Source organism: Acromyrmex echinatior, chromosome 5, assembly GCF_024713525.1.
Source record: "Acromyrmex echinatior isolate Ae372 chromosome 5, ASM2471352v2, whole genome shotgun sequence".
NCBI lineage: Eukaryota > Metazoa > Arthropoda > Insecta > Hymenoptera > Formicidae > Acromyrmex > Acromyrmex echinatior.
The window spans coordinates 4,125,723-4,150,786 of record NC_141856.1 but is presented as its reverse complement, the minus strand read 5'-3'; the positions used below and the strand labels follow the sequence as shown (position 1 = coordinate 4,150,786).

The window sequence follows — 25,064 nt, the reverse complement described above, 5'->3', positions numbered from 1 at the left end:
AGCTTGTTCTTTCTGAGGAATCTTTCCTTCGGGCGAGAACAGGACTAAAAATTACAGCATTTACATGTTGCAATGTCGAATAAATAGTTGACAGTTGCTTTGAAGTCATCAATGTTTTTTTGTAAAGCTGAGATTCTGTCGACTTTGTAAGTACACTTTATGACTTTTTTGTATTTTTTTATGGTATTCTGTAATATTTTGTATAACGCGTGTATACGAAACAATAGGAATAGATGCCTTTTCATAAAGACTGATTTTTTTCGCTATCCTTTCACCAATAACTGAAAAGGACGGTTTCCACCCGAATCAATACCTAAAGTACACTCTCAAGAGCATAGCATGTGAGTACGTCCTTATAAGTGGGGAGTTAAGTGAGCCCTAAATCTTTTGGATTATCAAAAAATGGACAGACAAATGTCTGACAAAATGAAAATTTCAAACCATACTTAAAGGCTTTATAACTTTGCAGAAAAAGAGCTGCTCGATAGTGTAGAGTCAATACAAGGAAAGAACAAGGAATAACAAAGTATCCACTGAGCTAGTGGCAAAGCAATGAAAAGAGATGATACATCAGAAAATGGAACTTGCATTAAGACACGTGAAGTGTAATCTTAGAAAAGAGAGAAGACGGAAGACGCGGTGAGCATTACCGTAGCTTTATCATAACGCAAAAGCAGGCGCGCGAGAGGAAGGGGGGAAAATGATTAGGTATTAGTATTCAATCCAGGCAGGTATTGTAATCTACATGGGTGTTTTTTTGCTCTATTTACGCGACAAACATATAATACTATTATAGATAAAAAAAAGGTGCAATTTACCAATGGTTGAAAGTTGAATTTTTTTACTTTTTAATTAATATCTTGAAAATTAAAGCCTTTGATGCACACAGAAGAAATTATCCGATCGAACTAAAATTTTGTACGTTTTATTAGGCCATGTAGGCAACTTTTCCACACTATTTGATCATCGAAAAAAATTATTTTTCCGTCCTAGTACATATATTACATATTTGTATATATGTATTAGGTGTTGGAATTAATTCGTAGCGTTTTACAAGTGATGGGAAGTACTTTCATTAATGTATTTTTTAATGCTCATGTGAAATAAATAACATTCTTTCATTAAAAACGCTACGAATTAATTCCAACACCTAATAATATATGTAATATATATAATAATATATACTGGATATTTCAGACCACTCATACGACTCTTTTATCTTTTCAGAATAAAGTCTAATCGAAAAAGTGTTCAGACAAAAGTTGTAGAATTTCTAAAGATCTATTTACTGGCGCTATGAATTTTACCTTGGGTGGCATCGCCAAGGTCAGGTCAAGGTCACATCGATTTTTTTGGAATACCCCATTTTTATTGTATATTCTTATTGCACATCTCGAGAGTTTTTCAAAACACTATAATTAAGTTCATTTTCATCAAATACTTTTCGAATTATTTGAAGGTTACAATACCTCTGGCATTAGTATTATCCAAGATGATGACACCTAGATGATGGTCATAATCTTCTAAATGTTGTATGGAGTCATGACGTTGACAACATTTGTCAAAGTGAAGACCTTTGGAGGTTGTTCCTTTTATTTTCATTTTTAGTGTAAAACCAAGGTAATGATTTTTATCAACAAATTTTAATAAGTAAATCAGGTGCACACTATCGAATAGAAATATTTATTTTAAATTCTCGATTTCGAACGGAAATGAGCTGTTAAAATCGGAAATTGATTTTTTCAATAGAATGGTATTTTTTATTGCAGATTTAGATTAAACGAAAAAACATGAAACTTTTATACCAAATACTTTTTCGAAAAATGTCAAGTATAACCTTCAAATAATCTTCGAAATTATTGTACTTTTAGCGGAAAAAATATTTTTGTAATATCTACTCTTGGCATAATCCAGAATCTACGACGAAGACATGACAGATATCAGATCCCGTGTACACCGTAAGAAGGGATCCTGTGGTTCCTCATTTCCAGAGTATATTTCATGACTTCAAACCCTCCCTACGTGTGCGTGTACGCGCGCGCGTGGGTGTGTGTACAAGATATACTCAGATTAATTGATGTTCGCCTACCGTTTGCTTCGACGCAAGCAAATATTTCTTGTCTGGAAATGACTTGTCGCATGAAAAATTTTATCAGTATCTAGAGAACAAATTGCCTCGCATATTCTTCGAAAATATGTCTTCTTTTGTCTTTGTTTTTTTGATGCTGATTTTAGATGAGTGTGGAGGTCAATTTAAAGCAACTGAAAGATTATGGCGAGAACGATACTCAAATCGCACTCCTCATTCACGCCATGTTTTTTTTCGCTTAGCTAAGTGAATTGCTAATAGAGGTATTACTCTATCTAATTACAATAAAGATAGACAAATTCAACGCCCAATTTTTCATTTTTATGTAATAATGAAAATAAGGAATAACCTCCAATGGCCTTGAACTTGACAAATATTATCCAGGTCATAATCCTTAAAAAAATTTTAGTTACTTTGGACACTTTGAGCAATGCTAACGCTAGGTACTGTATCCTTCAAGCTTTATAATTCAAAAAGTACTTAATGAAAATAAACTTAATTATAGTGTTTTAAAAAGCTCTCGAGGTGTGCTATAAGAATATGTAATAAAAAATGGAATGTTCCATTAAAAAAAATCGATATGACCTTGACCTGACCTTGGTAACGCTATCCAAGGTCAAACTCATAGCGCCAGTAGGTCTTTAGAAATTCTACAACTTTTGTCTGAATACTTTTTCGATTGGACCTTATCCTGCGAAGATAAAAGGGTGGTATGGGTGGTTTAAAAAACACCCAATATATTACATATTCATATAAACATTTTTTAATATAAATATGTATATATATATATATTATATATATATGTATATATGTATATTATATATATATATGAATATGTATATATAAATTATGTATATATAAAATACAGTATATATATATATATATAATAAAAATTATATTTTAAACTATATGTAACTATATAAACTATATGTTTTTTTAATAATACTGTTTAAAGCATGTAGTATTAAAAATATGTTTGAAAGAAAAGTTTTATTTTTTAAAAAACATTTTCAATGTTTTCTTCTTAAAAAAACATCTCTTATCAACTTTGATAAAATATATTTATGTGTTTTCTTCATTTTATGTCCTTTGTGACCTTTTCTTTATCTTATGTATGACCTTTATTCATATATTTAAAGAAAATATTAAAATAATTCTAAAAAGACATTTAATTAGTTTGTAATTTTATAATAATTAATATCTTATATGACTCTATAATTTTAAAACTTATATAATTTACATAACAATAAAAAATTTTTGAAAAAATAAAGCATATAAAGATAGTTTTCCTAACACCGGACGGCACCTAATATCGGACATTAGCTATATCTGTGACAGTTGAATCGCTATCGAGCTGTTATTCGCACAATCCATAGAGGGAACAAAAAACAAACAGCGATTAGGTTTCACTCGCGTGCACAACTAAGGACATCGATTGATGTCCTTAGGTTGTGTTTGACGGGTAGCTATTACATCATATAAATTATAAATCATTATATTTATCAATTTGCGTACTTAAAGGACGTATGAATTGAGTTATATCTTTCGGTAAATATTTTTAAAGTACCTTTGTATACCTATGTATTTTGTGCACTGGTTTTCACAAGAAAAAATGTTTTAAATGGATTTACTGTCTCCTGGTTCCGGACAGAACGTTTTTTCCTATTGTCGGACAATATAAATCTTGTGTGTTTCCATTTGTATTAGTGTTTATTATTTTAATTTCAATAGTTAAAAGATACAACTGCAACATGAATAGTAAAAAAAAAGCATAGAATGAAAATAATTTGAAAATTGCACTTCGGAAAATTCTGACAAAAAAATGAATCTAAGAGAAGCATCTTCAACATATGGCACTGCAAGAAGCACTTTGTCTGACAGAATAAAATATATAAAATCGGGTCAAGAAATTACTTTGCAGTCTAAACTGAATAGATTTACTAAAACTTTTCCTCCAGATTCTGAAGGATTAATCACAATTAATCATGTGAAATACTTGGCTAATTATTTGCCATTAACGAAAAAGGAACTTCTAAAGCTAGCTTATGATTAGTAGTAGAACTAGAAAGCTCATCGTTTCAATACAGAAAAAGAATGGCAGGCAAACATTTTTATTATGATTTTATGGCCAGACACACTGATCTTTTTCTAAGAACACCTGAGTCTACAAGCTTAATATGAGCTGTCGGTTTTAATAAACCGCAAATTCAAATTTTTTTTTATAATCTTAAAAACTCATGAAACAATATAATTTCTCTACTTCTAATATACAATTACAACGAAATGGGAGTCAGCGTGCAGAAACATCAGAAAGTCTTGGCCGCGAAATCAGTACGTCAAGTTAAAAATTCACATCAGGCTGAAAGGGGCAAGAATATTACCGTCCTCTTTTGCATGAGTGCCAACGATTATTTTATATCTCTTCCGTTTTTTTATTTTCCTGAGACAAAGAATGAGCCAACATCTGATGATAAATGCTCCTGCAGAGAGTGAAGATATTGCTCAACCAAAAGATTGGATGAATAGCAAGTTTTTCCTACATTACAGCATTTTACAAAATTTGCCTGTCCATCAAAGAGACTCCTGTGCTCTTCCTTCTAGGTGGCCATAATAGTCATAATAGATAGCAATAATAAAATGGATGTTATCAATTTTTATAGGAATCATAATATTTATTTGATTAGTTTTCTATCACACATAACTCACAAGCTTCAACCATTAGATAGAACGTTTATGAAGCCTTTTAAAATTGCTTATGAACAATGTGATATGTGAATGAAAGTAAACGCAGGAGCTCGAATAACCGACAACATTAAGGGCCTTGTTGGAGAAACATTCACTAAAATTGTTCGATTAAAAATAACTGATAATGTCTTAAATACACTGGAATTTATCCTTTTGATAAAAACATATTTTCAGATGTTGATTATTTAGGTTATAATATAACAAATATTCGATTGAAAGAAATAAGGGATCAACAAGATTTGATTTCTACGATGCTTCAAGCATCTAACATTCTTAAGGAGATAGATAAAGAGACACTAGAGATATTACGTAGGTACGTAACTATTTCTAATTCTGTTGCTAATATTTACAAAAACATTGTTAAATTGTCCCAATTATCCAATGTTAAAAGGAAGTGAAGCAAGGACAAGAAAATTTGAAAAAAGTGCAATTCTCACTTCATCTCCCCATAAATTATTGATTGACGAGAAAGAGAATAAAAATAGAATTAAAGAACAAAATAAAACTTAGGAAATAAGTTTAAGAAGAGCAGAACATTAAAATCGAAAGAAACAAATCAGGAGACTGCTGTGTAGTTTGTTTTCACTGAAAAAGATTCAGTGTTCAAAGTGCCAAAAATGGACACATGAGACTTGTACCGATATTCTAGAATATTCTAAGGATTATATTTGTGACTATTGCAAATTATTATGAAACTGTTTTGAGTTATTTTAGTAAGTGTCCGGTACTAGGGACCATTTAATGATATCTCAAAATTATATACCAAAGTTTAACATTAATTTAAGTTAACTATTATAATAATGATCATTTTGCTATTTTATTTTTATTTCTAATGTTGTTAACTTAAAAATAATGCAGAATAAAAGGAATAAAACATTATCTTTTTTTATTTATTTAAGAAAAATCTTACATGACACTAGGGGAACTCCCTCTGGGACAGCATTCACAATTAATTCTAATCAAAGGCCGATATTTGGACGATATTTATAGTTCATTCTTATTTCAAGACCATCTTAAGTAATATACAATAAATATCCAAGATCAAGACTCTATAAGACTCTACGCTGTACTTCGTGCATTTACAATTGATAAATATATATAAATATAAAAGATGTTAAGTCATAATAAAGTTAATATATTGTCACTTCTATAAGCTAAGAACGAGACGAATAACACATACATAAATTTTGGATATAGAGATGAACCATAGAAAGCGTTTAATTTCTAAATTAGTGAATATCAAACAATAAAAAGATCACTTGAACACGGACTCAAAATTACTTAACCAAGTGTAAGTTATTTGGATTTTTAATATGTTTATGTTTTTGACATTGTATATACTGGACTTGATCATATGTTAGATTGTCACCGTTTAAATGTAACTGCGAGATTTGGAGCCTTTAGTCGTATTGCATATTATAACCTTGTCATGTTGCATTGGAGGAATATAGTTCATGTAAATATAAATGATTTCATCCATCGACATTTCTCAGGTTAGTCGTTACAATTTTGTTTCATTCCGAATAAACTTAACGCAGTAAACCAATTCTGTAGACCATCCAGCTTGCAAACTGATTTGGAATGAAATCTCTTCGCCTGACAAATGCATGAGGAAGTGAACGAACAGTTATTCCATCATTCAAGATTAGAATAATTTTTGTAACGCTGAAGAAGGTTAGAAATTAGCCGAAACGTACGTGTTATTCGTCAGATATACTTCCGAAAAATAAACCCTCCGATTTTCTTCTCGATTGATATACTATTATATTTTGATGCTCTAAATGATGAGTGAAAATTACTGATAAGATCATTTTCAAAGTCAAATATAAAAAAAAAACGATTTTTTTCACAGTTTTTCACGCTTTTTGTGTAGAAAATCGTGTGTCCCTTTGCAGGGGAGGAGGGGGGGGGGATGAGAGTTACTTCGCATAAAAAGTCGAAATCCATGTGCAAGAGTATATAATTATGGAAGTGAGCCCCTTTGCAGAGGGGAGGAGGGCACGAACCAAAATCTAACAGCTCTACTTGTGATCACATAAAATGTAAAAGTTTATATTTAACTGTAAAAATGACCTTGTTGGCAATTTCTATGATCATGGAGTAAAAATGCTCATATATTTTCTTAAAAATTAACACAATGTCATGGCTTATTTCGAGCTTTAATTAAATAAACTTTGAGTTAATATAATTAACAAACGTTTCGGCTTACAAAGCCTTCTTCAGTGCTGCAACGCAGAAATACAACTTTAAATTAATGCATTAAAGAATAACGGATACAATGAAAATTTTAAAAACCATCAATGGCGAAGTGTCAAAATATAAAAAAATATAAAAAATATAAAAAAATATCGAATGTCAATAAGTATCCCGCCAGATGACAATACGGTAGGAACATTTGGATACTTCAGTCAACAGTAGATTAATTATGTTTATCGATAAAGATAGATTTGCCAAATTCCTCGATTGAGATCGAGAATCCAGATTTGTCACAGATTTGTATCGATGTACGATTTGAGAATGCTTTAGTTACGAGTATTTTATGATATTCTGTAGAACAAGTAGATATATTATATATTATATTAATAATGAGAATAAGAGAGAGAGAGATACAGAATCAAATAATAACTTACGATAATTTATATAAAATATTAGGTGTTGGAATTAATTCGTAGCGTTTTACAAGTGATGGGAAGTACTTTCATTAATGTATTTTTTAATGCTCATATGAAATAAATAACATTCTTTCATTAAAAAACGCTACGAATTAATTCTAACACCTAATACTATAATCTAAACTCTCAATCAAAGATTCAATTAAATACATTAAAGATACTGATTGTTGCTCATTTTAAAATTAACTGATGTGAAGTGTAGGTCAAATAAAAGTAAATCAATAAAATCGAATGTAAAAACAAGTCTGTTCAAAACTGTGAACATTTATGTTCTCGTATATTATCAAGAATTAGAGTTATTACAATTAGAGTTATTCAATAACTCAGTATCTTTCATTAAATTTAAACCTTTTTTTTGTTCTTTAATATATATCATCACGTTGATACTAATGAAGTTTGAGAGAAATAATGATTTTCCCATATATAAGATCTATTTCTAATAAAATTACTAAGTCTATTGATAAATCCACAAACATGATTGGCTATAGGTGCTTAAACAAGCTCAATAAATTTATCAAAGTTCATAAACACAAAAATCAACATGATAAAAATAATAATGTCATATTGGGAGTACAAATTAGTTCGGTCCGTTTTCCAAAAGATGGCTCCGGCTGTTGTGAATGGTTATATAACACATAATGACAGCTGATTTTGGCGTTTTCAGAGAGGTTAGACATCTGCTAATGATATTCAGTTTATATCGCTTTGAGTTTCATACAAAAACCTTGATTTTTACTGTGTTTGAAATGTCGAATTTTGTGTTAACCAAACAGCATTTGCGGGAGGTTCTAATTTTCTGCTTTAATTGGAAGAAAAGTGCAACTGAAGCCCATCGAATGCTTGTCGAAGTTTATGGTGACACTGCTCCAACTGATAAATCATGTAGGGAATGGTTTCGACGTTTCAAGGATGGAGATTTCAGCGTTGAAGACAAGCCTCGCTCTGGACAGCCAAAAAAATTCGAAGACAAAGAATTAGAAGTATTACTCGAAGAAGATCAGAGTCAAACGCAAGAGGAGCTTGTAGAATCATTGGGAGTAACTCAACAAGTCGTTTCTGCACGATTGAGAGCCATGAATAATTCAAAAACAAGGAAATTGAGTGCCTTATGAACTGAAACCGAGAGACGTTGAAAGACGATTTTTCACTAGCGAACAGCTGATTCAAAGACAACAAAGAAAAGGTTTTTTGCATCGGATTGTGACTGGAGATGAGAAGTGGATATTCTACGATAATCCCAAAAAGAAAAAAATACTACGCTAAGCCCGGTCAATTGCCATCGACCTCAACCTCACCAAAGCCGAACATTCATGGTTCGAAGATCATGCTCTGTATCTGATGGGACCAAAAGGGTGTTATTTACTATGAGCTGCTGAAACCTAGCGATCGGTATCGGCTACAATTGATTAATTTGAGCCGTGCAAAAACGGCCGGAATACGAGCAAAGACATGATAAAGTTATTTTTCTTCATGACAACGCTCGGCCTCATATCGCAAAAGTCGTAAAAAAATATTTGGAAACGCTCAAATGAGATGTTTTACCGCACCCGCCGTATTCTCTGGACATTGCTCCTTCTGATTATTGGTTGTTCCGAAGGATGCAGCACGTCACCGGTTGACTTCTTTCGCAGAAATCGAAAATTGGCTCCAAAATTGAATCGCCTCCAAAAACGAGTCATTTTTTCGAGATGGAAATTGCCTGAGAGATGGGAAAAAGTAGTAGCCAATACTTTAATTAATCTGTTCATTCATTTTGTTTTGAAATAAATGCATTTTTGAACACAAAAAAACGGACCGAACTAATTTGTACTCCCAACATAAAGTAAACTGTAATAACTGTGATGCATCGTATGTTGGCCAAACGAAGAGACAATTGCAGACAAGAATTAAAGAACATCGCAATAATATAAAATTAGACCAGTCCAAATACTCAGTAATCTTGAAACATATCACGGAAACTAATCATGACTTTGGAAAAAAGTTAGTATTCTTGATTTCGAAAAGAATTATCGTAAAAGAATTATAGTAAAATAAATATTTCTGAAATGATACATATTAAAGAACAAAAAAAAACGGTTTAAATTTAATGAAAGATATTGAGTTATTGAATAACTTTTATTTTAACATACTTGACGATATATGAGAACATAAATGTTCGTATGCTCGTCTACGGCGCGCCGAGAGTGAACAAGACAGCGAGCTCCTCCCACTAATAACTTGTTTCAAGCGACCGAAAATGCTTCCTTGGCAATCTCGGCCATTCGGCGGCCTTAGACATCAATAAGGGGTGGGGGCATCCTAAATAACATATAAGTTTTAATAAATTGTAGTAATACTGTATCCCTCCCCTTAATCCAGAATAGTATAAATTATGTCAAAACGCAACAGTTTACGAGATATTTAATTGTTTACGATTTTTCTTGCACGTTATACCTTTCCTTCATAAACTCGAGAATAGTTCAATAGAAGTAGAATTTTACCAGAAAAAAATTATAAACCAGCATTTCTTTTCAAAAAAGAAAGTCTCGAAAGATCAGAAAAGAAATACGTATGTTCGAGACTCGAGACTTGTGAGGAAAATCGAAAATCGAAAAATGCGAATAAAAATCGAATAGTTGCAAAAAGCATTTTTCACTTGTAAAACGAAAGATATTGATTGTATAAAAAAATGTACGTATTCGAAATAAATATAAAATGAGACGTGGAACATTAAGATCGATCTATCAGTTCAGTAGAAAAAAAATTAAAAAACACCGAAAAAAGCCTTTTTTCACTCGCTCTGTGTTCATTGAGATTTAAACGCAAAGCTTTAAAATTCTCATAAAATGTAGCCCTCGTAATGACGAACAAATGTAGTCCTGAACAAGCCTGAAATGTTCATTAATTTTTGCAAAAAGCTATTTGTTCACTAAAAACCTATCTGCGGAAAATTTAATTTCTTTATCTTTGAGCAGTCGCACAGCAATTTACAGGGATTTTGCTTCTTCAAGAGTTGCACTATTACGTACACTTAATAACAAAACAATTTTTTGCAGTTAAATTATTATAAAACGACTTTTAAAAGTGTTGAGTATCTTTTTCCAAAAGAATGGAAATAATTTCATTAATATGTATTATATCAAATAGCCGTGTGAAGCATTCGAAATCTGATATTTTTCTATGAATTTAAAAAAAAAAGATTACCCTCCGATTATTAGGAGCCGAGATAACAATTTTTTTTTTCAAAAAATCACTGTGGCTCTAGTTTTTAAGATTAAGAGTTCCGTCTGGCACCAATTTGTCAAGGAAGAATTGAATTTTTGCTGTTGAAAAACTCGAATTTTTTGGTGCCGAAAAAGTTTATTTAAAATCATTGGAAAGTTGAAAAACGCGAGCGAGACAATACGCCGGACGGAGTGAGGGAAGCAGGGTCGATAAAAAATGTGTTTAAAAAAAAAAAAAATATTCAGTTTTTTTGTTTAAAACATGTTTTATATATTTTTTAAGCAGCTTTAGAAAAAAATCGCGTTTAAAACAAAAAAAACCTTTTAAACATATATTTATTATATTTTATTAAAACGCATTTTCAAGTATTTTAAAATATTTCTGAGGTACATTTTAGCATTTAATTATACCTACTTCCTTCATTTTTCTTAAATTTGAGCGTATTATCACATGAATATATGTATATTTGAATGTCGAGTCTCAAACATACGCAATTCTTTTCTGATGGCCTTTCGAGACTTTCGTGAAGAGAAATGCTGATTTATAATTTTTTTCTAAAATTTTTTTCGGTAAAATTCTACTTCTAAACTATTCTTGCTATTCGAGTTTATGAAGGAGAGGTATACTATACAACGCGCATGACGCTCAAATAACTGAGCGTCCAAAATGATTACAATTTTCACAAATATTTTTCAAAATACGTACGGTTATAATATTCCAAAATGATTTTGACGAATAATGCCATTTTCATGTTAAGGCTCAAAACTTTTCAAATGACCCTCGTATATAATTTTATTGTTATCAGGGTTGGGTAAATTAATTTTTTTTTTAATTAACATAATAAATTAAAGTTAACAATCTTAAAAATTTAACTTAATTAAGATACAAGTTAATTTATAATGAAATTAATTGAATTAAAAGTTCAGTTAATAAACAGAAGTAATTGAAAAGTTAAAAATTAAATGTTCTTTTTTTAAATTCATGATTCCAGGGTTTCAGTCTTATAAATAACAGAAATGACAAATATACCATATATTTCATTTAGAAAATACTTTATATTTTATTTACATGTTCTGTTTATATATACTGTTTAGTATATAAGATTCGACTAAGAATACTGGCCTGTAGTATAATTTCACCACTATTATATCACTTTGTGATATAAGCTTCAGATACAATATGAAGGAGTAGCGATAGTAATAAAAAATAATAGATTTCAATTTATCAGAAATTAGATACATCGAATAAATGGTTTCTGACAGATTGAAATCTGGGAGTCGATTGTGTAATTTGAAATGAGGTAAAAATTACAAAAGTGAGCAAATTCACTAGAATATTTATAATTTCATTGATCAACACTTAATAAATTTGCTCAATTTCCACTTTATTTTAAGTTATCGCTACTATGTATTATGTCTGAGACTTAATTTCAAAGAATTAAAAAATTAATAGTTATGCATAAAATGTAATTAAATAAAGTTAAAAAGTTAAGAGTCTAAAATGTAACTAAGTTAAGTTAAAATTAATTAACTTTTTAACTTAACTTTTATTTTTTTAACTTAGTACTATCCAGCCTTGCTTATTATATGTATATTATAAGAGCGTTTTTATTATCATCTTATATTAATTTATAAGAGATTTATTATATCATCTTATAAATTAATTTTTAACGCATTGGAAATATTAATGAAATTATTAAACAAAATTGTCCATTTGGTTTACTTTTTTATATTTGCCGTCATCTTGCAGTGTCCAACTCTGATATTTTAAATATTTATCGCGTCACACAAGATATATTTCTTGGTTTCTTATATACTTCAACTCTGTATCATTTTGACAATTGTAAAGCAAAGCAATTGACAAAATACGATAATGCAATATATTGACATAATTGTTTTCTTGTGATAAGTTTTAACTTAGTTATGTGCCGATTTATCAGGATAAAGATCTTTAAAGATCTGTCTTCTATTTATGTAAACAATTAAAAAATGGCAATTTTTGAGTTATGTGCATTGTTCTGGTAAATGAGTAGCATATAAAAATTTTCATTTTTTATATTTCCGCTCTAAGGAAAATACATGATCGATATCCTAGGAGTTAATTGTATAACTTGAAATGAGATGAAAATTACAAAAGTGAGCAGACTCAAATATTCGTAATTATATTTCATTTAAATATTCATCATTTAATTAGTCAATACCTGTAAGTGAATTTGTTCATTTGCAATTTGTAATTTGCACTTCATTTCAAGATATACAATTGACTTCCTGGGACGTGTTCGGAGTACCAACCCAGGTACTCTCTAGGTATTATTCTTGTTTAATATTCGGTAAACAACTAAGATAAAGTGATTCCTTGGGAATCTGAAGCCAGCATTGGACATCAATTATCCTATACAGCACAGAACATGTTATTTCAACGTTCTGTGCTACATGGGCATATAACTTTTTTTCTAGAGCGGAAATGTGGAAGTAAACATTTTTATGTATGTGTGTATGTTTGTATGCACATATCCACACACATGTACAAAAAAATTTCATGTTTCCGCTTGCGCTCTAGAGAAAAGTTACGTGATCGATAAACCGAAAATAGCATTATCATTTTTCAAATAATCAATTATGATGCACAAATATTTAGATTAATAGCATATTTTAAAAACATAAGAAAACAATAGGATTTAAACAAATCTAAGTGGTCAATCATACTTGAGAACTTAAGGCATTAACATAAGCAAAAATTTTCATTTATTTGCATCTTACGTTTTAAACTTATATTTTTATAGGTGTTTGCGTCATAAAAAAAGCTCTTGAATATGCCTTGATATGCTTTCAGACAACTAGGCATTTCTATCCCCCTCATGTATACAAAAGATTGTATATATAAATGGTAATTGTGTCTTGTTCACTGATTTTGATGAAATTAGGCTTATTCGACGCATTTTTGCATGAAACGAAAGAATCTGGCAAAAAAAGTGTCGCTTGCCGAACTGAGATATTAAGCGTTAAAGTTCACGATTATTCAGGTTATGAAATCTGTCACAGAGACAAAATGAGGTCTGTAATTATATTGTTTCACATGAGTATCGACTTTCTACACGAAGCGACTGTGTATCACCCCTGATTCTCACTCCCTCCTCCCTGCAAAGGGACGCACGACTTCTATAATTGCGGTTGTGAAGTTAAAAAATTTGTATATAGACAGTGGAGTATATAGACTAGTGCTTATTGATTCGGAGCGGCTACGCCGTCCCGAACAAAGAAAAAACACATCCTACTTGGAGCCTAAGAAATTGCAGCCTAGACAGTAAAAAGACCGCTCTAAAAAGACTGTTCTCACACATCCCACTGTCTTCATGGGTTAGAAATAATAATTCTAGGCGGTTAGGTCCCAAGCGAACAGGATGTGTTATTTTTTTTTTGTTCGGGGCTGCATAGCCGCCCTGAATCAATAAGCACTAGTCTATACGTCTTACTGTCTATATGACAGATTTTCTAACCTCAACAACAACAGTACAATTATAGAAGTCGTGCGCCTCTTTGCAGAGGGAAGGTGAGAGTCGGGGGTGAGAGTTGCTTCGCGTAGAAAGTCGAAACTCATGTGAAATGTTACAATTATAGACCTCATTTTATCTCTGTGACAGATTTCCTAATCCGATAACCGCGAAAATAATCGCGAACTTTAACTTTAACATCTCAGTTCGCAAGGCAAAACGATACTTTTTTTGCCAGATTCTTTCATTTTATACAAAAACGCGTCAAATAAGCCTAATTTCATCAAAATCGGTGAACAAGACACAACTCTAGACAATTACCATATAAATTAATGAGGTTATGTTTCTTAATCATTTCAAAACTATTTTACTACAGATTCACAATTCATGTTCAAAGTATTAAATACTTAAAAATAAATATATAATATAATTTACCACTTACCGTTAACCATATGGAACTCTTATTTTCTAAAAAATAATCACTGTGATTATAAAATTTGACGCAATATGATATGATGCGTTAAATTATGTCTACGACCTACGTTTACTTTTAGTTACGACACCGACGAGATACTAGGGAGTTTTTGTTATACTGTGTATTGAGTAGAGGTTTGGTGTGCGTTCCAAAACTCGACTCCGAGTAAACGAAGTTAACTCTACGCTGTTCCAAAACGCGAGGTAATTAATCGTATAGGCAAAGCTCATAAAATCTTATTAAATACATGTTAATCATAGCTTGAACGAAACATGACTAATACAATTTATATAATAAGTGAGATGTGTCGGTCACAAGTATAAATATTAAAAGAATCAATCAAAAGTAAATAGGTCTGTTTTTATTGCTGCACTTTCTGAATTTATTGCACCGATTCAGAGTGCAGCAATAAAAAACAACCTAATATTATCCTACTGAAAAAAAATCACGTCTCACAGGATGCGGTCGAGATGTCGCTACAAATGCTTCAAAGCATTTTTTGATTAGTCAATTAATAAAATTCTTTTTTCCGATTGGTTAATCAAATGCTTTGAAACATTCGTGGACCGATATTCATAGTTGATTCTTATTTCAAGATCATCTTAAGTAATGTCTTACAATGCAGCCCTCTGATTGGTTCGTAACTTTTTATTTTTTCGTACTTAAGATGGTCTTGAATGGCTACGTTCAGCGGACTCAACAGTTGAGTGAGCGCTTATTGTTATTGGTATATTCTTTTAGATTATCTAGCAATTTAAATCTGGAAGAATACATAAATAGCAGCGAGCGCTCACTCATCTGTTGAGTCCGTTGAACGCAGCCAATATAAGATCTGACTATGAATACCGGCCATAGTGGCAACTCAATTACACCCACAGTTGTATGATGAAATCATGTAATTAAAACATGTAATTAAATCGTGTAACGGATCCAAATCAGTACGTGATTTTTTAAAATTGTACAATTTGAAAAGTCACATGATATGTTCTTTTTTTTTATTTCTATTATTCAATTCTTCAAAATTTTACAACTATAAAATCACATGATGGATAAAATTATTTCTAATATTATGTGACTTTTCAAATTACATTACTTTTAAAAAAATCACGTACTGATTTGAAATTTATTACATGATTTACATGTTTTAATTACATGATTTCATGTAACGTTGTAATATGATTTTTTTCAGTAGAGTATTGTTTCGTTCGAGCTATGAAATAATATGTGTTTAATAAGATTTTCTGAATCTGCAATTAATATGGAATAGTTCTTCATTATTATCTTATCATTATTTGATGTTTTAAACGATTTCCTTTTTTATTTAGAATGAGTCACTGTTTTTTTTGTTGGTTTTTATTATTAACTCAGATAGTCAACGTATCTTGTCGCATGTTGCCTACTAAGTATACATTGCTAAGTATGTGTTGCTACTAGAAGTCTACCAACTGATTATAAGTCCTCATTTGTTGGCAACTTGGTACCTTCATAATATACGATAACTATGGGTATAGTTAATGCGCGATGTTGCAAACGCTTTGAAGCAAATGCTTTTTTTAATTGGTCAGCTTGTAAAATTCTTTGTTCTAATTAATCCATCAAACACTTCAAAGCATTTGTAGCGAAACTTTGATGACAGCCACTGAGTATCAGTTTGCCGACAACTTTAAAATCGTCATCATTAAAATTCTATTACCATCATATTGCTGTAATAATGGCCGCGTTCAGCAGAACGTTCATTTTGTAATTGTTGGAAGTTTTCTTCGCGCTGATTGAGTTATGCTTTTAGATCGAAAGGAATGGTTCTATCTGAGTGAAGAATCATAAAACGGTTGCAAAACTGTTGTGTTTTACTGAACACAGCTAATATGCAGCATCATATCAGAGAGAAGCGATGGCTCTTGCATTGGACGCGGAAACGCTTCAAATGTCGCGTGGCAAAATGTGATGCAGTAGCCAATAAGCTAGAGCTTCTAATATGTTTATTGGTTACCGCGGTTTTGTCGCGCGATAGTGCGACTGGAAGCGTTTCCGCGTCCAGTGTGCAGGAGCCATGAGAGTGCGATTATGGAGCGCGGTATGCGATAACTAATAGTAACTAATTAGGCAACTAGGAAACTGCGTACCACGTATGTAAACAATTGATGACAACAGAGAAAAATATTAGGGCGCTTCTCGTCTCGATTCCAAGCCTGTTCTCTCCTCCGAGTTGGTAGACTTCTGCCACTGAGCCACACAGCCTTGACGCTATTGTATGTATATCTAGTGAATTTCTTACACATACAATATTTCTTTCGCTGATATTATTGTATTGGGTCATCTAAAAAGTATCCGCGGTTTTTTGTCACTAGATGTGTGTTGATGGTCATATATCTAGTGACAAAGTACCGCGGATACTTTTTAGATGACCCAAACGACTGCATGGGCTAGTAACACATTCACATTACTATACACTGCTGTACACTTTTTAATGGAATTAATTGATTTAAACGCAATTATTAAATAAATTTGTTTAAAAAATAAGAGTATTGATAAAATGTGCATAAAAAATGTTAATATATTAAAAAAAATTTATACTAATGTAAGTTTGTCATTAGCCCGTGCAAATCGCACGCGACCGTGCTCCATGTAATATCAGCGAAAGAAATAGGCGGTACGTGATACGTGGTTTCCTAATTGCCTAGTTAGTTACTATTAGTTAGAAGCTCCGCACAATAAAAGAAACAGGGAACAGAGAACAGAGAATAAGAATCTATCAGAAATTATTAGGTGTTGGAATTAATTTGTAGCGTTTTTTAATGAAAGAATGTTATTTATTTCACATGAGCATTAAAAAATACATTAATGAAAGTACTTCCCATCACTTGTAAAACGCTACGAATTAATTCCAACACCTAATATGTATTGTGGAATATACAGTTTCTGATAGATTGAATTCTTATTCTCTGTTCTCTGTTCCCTGTTGCTTTTATTGTGCGGGACCCCTTACTGTACCGCGTATCGCGTACCGCGCTCCATGTAATCGCACCCTGAGAGCGGCTATGCCCGGGATTTAGATGTTACTTTATTTTGAAGCGCCTCTATGTCCACAAAATGTGGACATTAAACTACGTAACTAATATCCATGATCCGATCGGTAATGTCCACGATTTTTTGGTTATATTCTTCGTTATATTAACGAATTTCGGTCCATTAGATAGACAAAGACAAATAATCAATCTGTCGGCGCTAGTAATGGTCGCGTTTAGCAGTTATTGTGACAAATAATACCGGATAATGCGCAACAGATTAAATAAGATTATGGGATTAATTCCATCCGAATTTTTTATTTGTCGATATCTCTATGGTATTAACATCAAAAAGATCTACGATATCACATTTGTGCACCTAAGAAGGAAATCAGCTACGCATCAAATTACTTTGTCTACGTTCCTTGCTGCTGGGTATACCATGTACTTGCATTATAAAATCAAATAAACTAGTTTTAGTTTATAACTAAACATTAAACAAATTGTTTTAAATTAGTGTTTGTATGTCTGTTGATTTTATTTTTTATTTAACTGCTTATCTTTCTGTACTTCTCAGAAACAGAGAAAGATAAACAGTTGATTAAATGGGGATTAATATTAATTGACATTGGTAGAAATAGATTTAATTTACTTCTTGTAATTATTAATAATTTTCACTGTATCCAAACATTTTGTTTTATTTTTTTAAATATATTTTAGTTTATATATTGGATCATCTAAAAAGTATCCGCGGTACTTTGTCACTAGATATATGACCATCAACACACATCTAGTGACAAGAAACCGCGGATACTTTTTAGATGATCCAATATTTTACAATAAGATTGGAAACAAGATCGTTTATGTTAAATAATATTACTTTAAATATGAAGCGCTACTACGGTCTGAATGTTAAGATGTTGAACTTGATTATGTATATTCAAATGAATTAATTTCAGAAATGATAATTGTGTGCCGATATGATTGTCGGACTTTCAACGCAATCAATCTAAAATATTGGGTCATCTAAAAAGTATCCGCGGTTTTTTGTTACTAGATGGTGTTGATGGTCAACACATCTAGTGACAAAAAACCGCGGATACTTTTTAGATGACCCAATATTAATAATCTCCCCAAATTTTCCCAAATTAATCTTAAAAAACTGTAATAAACTTATTGCGAAAAATATTGCCTCGGCCGGGAATCGAACCCGGATCTCTTGCATTTCGTGCAAGTCTAAAGACTTAAGACACTCACACGAAATACAAGAGATACGGGTTCGATTCCCGGCCGAGGTAATATTTTTCGCAATAAGTTTATTACAGTTTTTTAAGATTAATTTGAGAAAATTAAGTTCAACATCTTAACATTCAGACTGTAATGGCGCTTCGTATTTAAAGTTATATTTTTTATATTTTATAGTTTTATATATTTTATTTCTATCTATGTTGATATTAATCTTTATTTAATCAACTACTTACCCTTCTCTGATTGAGAAATATAGAGATAAGCAATTGATTAAATAAAAATAAAAATCAACAGACTTACAAATGGATACTAACTTAAAACAATTTGCCTATTTGTTTTTATACTAAATCGAGTTTACTTGATTTTATACGAGTACATGGTATACTTAGTAGCAAGGAACACAGACACTTAAGAGTGAATTGATAACGTAATTGCTTTTTTAGGCACAAATATGATATTGAAGATCGAAGTTTTTGCGAACGAAATTAATATCGCAGAGAAAGCGATAAACAAGTTGAAGAAAACTGAATCTGAAAATGTTATTAAAAATTATTGGATACAAAACTGTAATTGTCAATAGTTTCAAGACGTAAATTAAGTCCATTTAATGTCTGACTTCTAATCTCAAATTCATGTTTATATCTTTCGCATGGGTGCCGCCATATGGTATTACATGTTGAGCTGAAATAGCGGAGAAAAAGTTTGATGGAAAAAATGGCATTCGCTCACTAAACATGTTGAGTATCGATTATTGAGTGGAGTGCGTTCAGCAGACGTTCATGCAATAGTTGAGTCTGAGTGCGACTATTAAGTCTTATTACAAGACAACTCACAATTTTGTCTATTTAAGGGACTGAAATTTGTGGACGAATACAATTAAACTAGCGAAGAATACAACTAAAAATCGTCTTCTTCTTCTTCTTCAAAATTAATGGCACTCGCCGCAAAAATGACGGTAAATTCGGTCGTGAATCGTAAATAAATCGTGAAACTAGTGAATGGGACGAAATAATGATGTAATTAAGACAAATAATGTATAGCAATGCACAGTCGAAGCCGGAAACGCTTTTCAAAAAATGGGTGATATGATACACATCCAAAGCGAGGCGAGACGCACGTCCGTCCCGCTCGAGTGATCTCACAAGACTTAACTAAAAATCGTGGACATTACCGATTGGATCATGAAATTGACTATGTAATTCAATATGGACATAGAAGCTTCAAAATAAAGTAATAGCTAAATCTCGGAAATGACCGCTCTTAGGCTTCTCTCTGATTATATTGTACAATGCTATCATATTGGTTGCGTTCAGCAGAATATTTATTTTGCAACTGTTGGAAGTTTTTTTCGCGCTGATTGGGTTATGCTTTTAGATCAAGAGGAATGGTCCTGTCTCAGCAGAGAATCATAAAACGGTTGCAAAACTGTTGTGTTCTGCTAAACGCAGCCATTGCCAACATAACATTGGCCTAGTTTCCACCCTGTTACAGTCAAACGACAAAAGAATGCTCGACTGTAGTTGGTTGAATCATATATTTTGATCCGGTTTATACTCTCGGTGAAAACTAGGCCATTGACGTTACAGTTATCTTACTATTAGGGTGAAATCACACGGTGCAGAAAATGACTACGGAATAAAGAATGCGTCATAGAAGCAACCAATCAATGTTTTTTTTGCATTATTCCGAATAGCGCTAATTGGTTGTTTCAATGACGCATTCTCTATTCCACAGTCCTTTTCTGCACCGTGTGATTTCACCCTTAGGGTATGGTCAACGCGATGTTGCAAACGTTTTGAAGCGTTTTTTAATTGGTTAATTTGTAAAATCTTTCTTCTAATTGGTCAAATGCTTCAAAGCATTTGTAGCGAGACTTTGACCACAGCCTTAAATTGCTGGCAATACAAATTCACATTATTGTCTGCATGTTACTACAATGTCGATATATATGAAATCGTTGAAGACAAATCTATGGTAAATTGCCAACAGATTTGTGTGATTTTGTTGAAACACGTTTTGCTATCTGGAAAATATTTTATATCACGTTGCTTAATATTTTAATAGATTGTACACTCAAGGACTTCGATTCTTTCCCTCAATTACTTTTTTAAAATTTCTAAAAATTCAGGTTATTTTGTCTTTACGTCAAATTTAGTTGTAAGTGGACGTAAGGTTTAGGCCAATTGCTAAATTCGACGTACGATATTCTGCAACTAATCAGAAAGCAGAATTTTATTTTGTATCAATGGCCTAGTTTCCACTGAAAATTTAATTCGGATCAGAATGTAAGAACCAACCAATTACAGTTGAGCATTCCCCTGTTGTTTGACTGTAACAGAGGAATATTTGACTGTAGTTGGTTGGTTCTTACATTCTGATCCGGATTAAATCCTTGGTGGAAATTAGGCTAATGATATAAGGCAAAATCCTATTTTCTGATTGGTTGCAGAACGTCCTACGACGCATGTCGGATCCAGTGTGAATCCAGCAAATATATTTCATGCACTACGATGAATTTTTCAGAGTTAATTGCAGAGTTAATCTGCAAGATAAAAAGGATCTCGGATCTCTTTGTCCTATAACCAATCAACAGGCCTGAAAAATTTGTCGTACAACAAAAAATGGACGCATGTAATATTGACCTGTCGTGTCATTAATCACGCAAGGACTATGAGCATTGATATAGAAAAGTAATTATTTCTGAGTTTGTGAAAATATTTCCGAGAGAAAAAAAATCAAAGTCTTTGGTTCTATATGTACATTCGAATCATTGGATGCCTTCAGTACTACGACCGCTCAGTGAGCGCTCAGTAAGTGGTTGTAGTACTGAATACATCCATTTTCAGCGTCAAAATAACTCATGTGATTAAAATTAACGCTTAAGAACTCCTTTACACTTTAACGGAAAAGCAGTCGTCAGACTGCTTCAGAACTCGAACTGGTAGTAAGTAATACAAAAAGCCGAAATTGCAAACTACCACCTAGAGTTTTAGTTGGCTGCTGCTTTTCCGCTTTCCGTTTTTCCGTCAGGGTGCCGTTTCATAAGTGCAAATTTATTGTACAATGGATCGGAACAGGGAGATCAATCACAATCGTAGAAAAGAAAGGAAAGTAAGAGTTCAGAGTTGATCGCGCTTCCGTTCCGCTGTAAATTTCCGTTCATGGGACAGCACTCTCAAGATATGAACGCGCCCTGATATTTGTCAATTTCTATCACGTGATTTATTGTATTGTACAATATTTTGATGCCGGAAATAGGCGTCGAGCGTTGGCATGAAAAGACACCTTGACGCGTGTCAACTGACGCGCATGAAAAATCACCTTGAAGATCCGAACTTAATGCGCTCAGAATCGGTTTCAAAATACGTTATAGTATTCTTCGTACATTATTGTCGTTATTAATAGGAAATTGCGCAAAATCTGTGCTAACCTTGGTTAAGAGGAGTCCACGAAATGTCAGATGGTGAGGACGATTTCATGTGCGAGGAAGAGGAGGATTATGGACTGGTAAGTTTCCCTTACAGAAACCCACAATGTCGTCATTTCGTAGAACGTTTCTTCCGGTTCAACAAGGTTACGATTTCAAGAGCTCTCGCGTATGATATTTAAAAATAGCTCGAAAGATATTACAAAAGATCGTCCTCGATGAAGGCTCACTATTCGACAATTCTTTCGTTATATTTTTGCGCAAACATCTTCAATCTTTCGTCGGGTTAGGTTATGTTAGTAACTTGAATTAAACATTAATAATACTTATTGGGTGCAATAAGTGTTATTAGATATATTCCATTTCACGCATGATGTGTATAATATATCTTTGATCCTTGTTTAACATTCAGTGAACAAGGATAAGCGATGCTTCATACATATCATGTATAAAACAGAATGCATCTGTTGTTATGCATTCCTACTGGCTCTACTCCTTAATCGCTAATTTGTTTTAGGAGTATTCTGAAGATTCCAACTCTGAACCAGATGTTGATTTAGAAAATCAATATTATAATAGTAAAGCACTCAAAGAAGATGATCCTAAAGCTGCTTTACAAAGTTTTCAGAAAGTACTGGATCTGGAAGGTGGTGAAAAGGGAGAATGGGGTTTTAAGGCTTTAAAACAGATGATCAAAATTAATTTTAAACTGGTAGAGAAGATATATCAGTAATATTTGTAGCTTTTGTCTCATATAAAAATGAAATATATTTTCTTTTCAGTCCAATTATAAAGAGATGATGTCAAGGTATAAGCAATTGTTAACATACATTAAAAGTGCAGTTACTAGAAATCACTCAGAAAAGTCAATAAATTCCATATTGGATTACATTAGTACATCAAAAAATGTGAGTATATTTAATAAACAAGCATGTTATGTATTTAGTATTTCAATGAATTGTTTTATCCTTTATTAATCTTTCATATACAAAAAATTGTCTACATTTAAAAAAGTAATAAATATTTTCTTTAAGATGGAGTTACTGCAAGATTTCTATGAAACCACATTAGACGCCTTAAAAGATGCAAAGAATGATAGGTTATGGTTTAAAACAAATACTAAATTGGGAAAATTATATTATGACCGTTCAGATTTTAATAAATTGGCGAAAATACTGAAACAACTTCATCAAAGTTGTCAGGTGTGTATATAAGTAACATTGAATATATTTATGTATATATTATTTAATTAATTTTATAAATTTAGATATATATATATATATACACATATATACATATATATATATATATATATATATATATATATATATATTTTAGACTGATGATGGAGAAGATGATCTGAAAAAAGGAACACAATTATTAGAAATTTATGCCTTAGAAATACAGATGTATACAGCACAAAAAAATAATAAGAAATTAAAAACACTTTATGAACAAAGTCTTCATATTAAAAGTGCTATTCCTCATCCATTAATTATGGGTGTTATCAGAGGTAATAACTCGAATGTTTTCTAGAAACAATATTTGTACTGTTATATATTGTTCCAACAATTTTTTGATTATACTTATGTGTATACTTAGAAAAGCAAAGTGACTAAATGCTATTTTTTTCAGAATGTGGAGGTAAGATGCATTTAAGGGAAGGTGAATTTGAAAGAGCTCATACCGATTTTTTCGAAGCCTTTAAAAATTATGACGAATCTGGATCGCCAAGACGTACAACATGTTTAAAATATTTAGTTTTGGCTAATATGTAAGTATGATTATTTATTTTTCATTATTATGATTATCACCTGCATTATATTTATACAATTAGTACATATTTGTAATATAATTTTAGGTTAATGAAATCTGGTATAAATCCATTTGATTCACAAGAGGCAAAACCATATAAGAATGATCCTGAAATTTTAGCAATGACAAATTTAGTTAATAGTTACCAGAATAATGATATTAATCAGTTTGAATTAATTCTAAAACAAAATAGAAACAATATCATGGATGATCCCTTTATTAGAGAACATATTGAAGATTTATTACGTAACATACGTACACAGGTATATCTTTTTAGATTTTTTTTACATTTTCAGCTTACATTAATACTAATATTATTATAATAAAGTTTTTATCTTGTAATTTACTAAAGTATTTGAGATAAAACAAATTGATATGTCTTATTTATACAACATAATGATATTTTATTAATGAATATAATTTTTTTTTAGGTTCTAATCAAGCTGATAAGACCATATACTAGAATTTATATTCCATTTATAAGTAAGGAACTGAACATTGACGTTTCAGAAGTAGAAAGTCTCTTAGTATCTTGTATTTTGGACAATACTATTCATGGTCGTATAGATCAGGTGATAATTTTACAATCTTAAATTATTTATGAGCACTTTCTGATCGTATATGTATAACTCTACATTCTTTCTAGGTAAATCAAGTTCTTGAATTAGATAAGAAATCAGTATGTGCCGCGCGTTATAATGCTCTCGATAAATGGGCAGGTCAGTTGCAATCCTTGCATACAGCCATTGTGAACAAAATGTCTTAAACGGCATAGTGCATGTGATCCTGCAATAAATACAATCTAATTTTCACTTTGTGTATAGTATTTCATAAAAGTCCTGTTTCAGAAAAAAATGAAATCTATTGTGATATAATAAATTTAGCATTTTAGTA

General features: G+C 31.6%; 2 protein-coding genes and 1 pseudogene across 7 annotated transcripts in view; 2 read left to right on the top strand and 1 right to left on the bottom strand.

Moving 5' to 3' along the window:
- LOC105153721 (uncharacterized) overlaps positions 1–14,800 on the bottom strand; it is a 22,182-nt gene extending 7,382 nt beyond the window's left edge. The window contains exons 1-3 of one of the 5 annotated variants that reach the window (XM_087406280.1): positions 14,643–14,775; positions 9,636–9,804; positions 9,054–9,205 (exon numbers count right to left, since the gene is read on the bottom strand). Coding sequence is in view for 3 of the 5 variants with exons in the window: in XM_087406278.1 (XP_087262404.1) it covers positions 13,470–13,569 (100 nt within the window). In the remaining 2 variants the exon portion in view is untranslated. Of the gene's footprint in view, positions 1–9,053; positions 9,211–9,635; positions 9,805–13,469; positions 14,101–14,642 lie in introns of those variants that run through there. The other 4 variants (XM_087406279.1, XM_011068735.2, XM_087406278.1 and 1 more) reach the window with 4 other exon arrangements.
- Positions 646–7,381, top strand: LOC147909725 (uncharacterized; annotated as a pseudogene).
- alien (COP9 signalosome complex subunit 2 alien) lies at positions 14,755–25,064 on the top strand. Of its 2 annotated transcripts, XM_087406276.1 has the most exons (10): positions 14,755–14,878; positions 22,334–22,435; positions 22,873–23,067; positions 23,138–23,263; positions 23,390–23,557; positions 23,694–23,868; positions 23,991–24,129; positions 24,217–24,433; positions 24,602–24,742; positions 24,817–25,064. In XM_087406276.1, exons 2-10 carry the CDS (start codon positions 22,382–22,384, stop codon positions 24,934–24,936), a joined length of 1,335 nt encoding a protein of 444 aa, XP_087262402.1. In that variant the 5' UTR covers positions 14,755–14,878; positions 22,334–22,381; the 3' UTR covers positions 24,937–25,064. The 2 variants fall into 2 exon arrangements, with proteins under 2 accessions (XP_087262402.1, XP_087262403.1); XM_087406277.1 differs by lacking the exons at positions 14,755–14,878; positions 22,334–22,435 and adding an exon at positions 22,483–22,650.

Bases quoted from the DNA above. Each gene is read 5' to 3' on its own strand.
- alien (XM_087406276.1), top strand. From the start codon at position 22,382: ATGTCAGATGGTGAGGACGATTTCATGTGCGAGGAAGAGGAGGATTAT. The intron at 23,869-23,990 runs GTAATAACTCGA...TATTTTTTTCAG, and splicing joins AATTATGGGTGTTATCAGAG to AATGTGGAGGTAAGATGCAT. The intron at 24,743-24,816 runs GTGATAATTTTA...CATTCTTTCTAG, and splicing joins TTCATGGTCGTATAGATCAG to GTAAATCAAGTTCTTGAATT.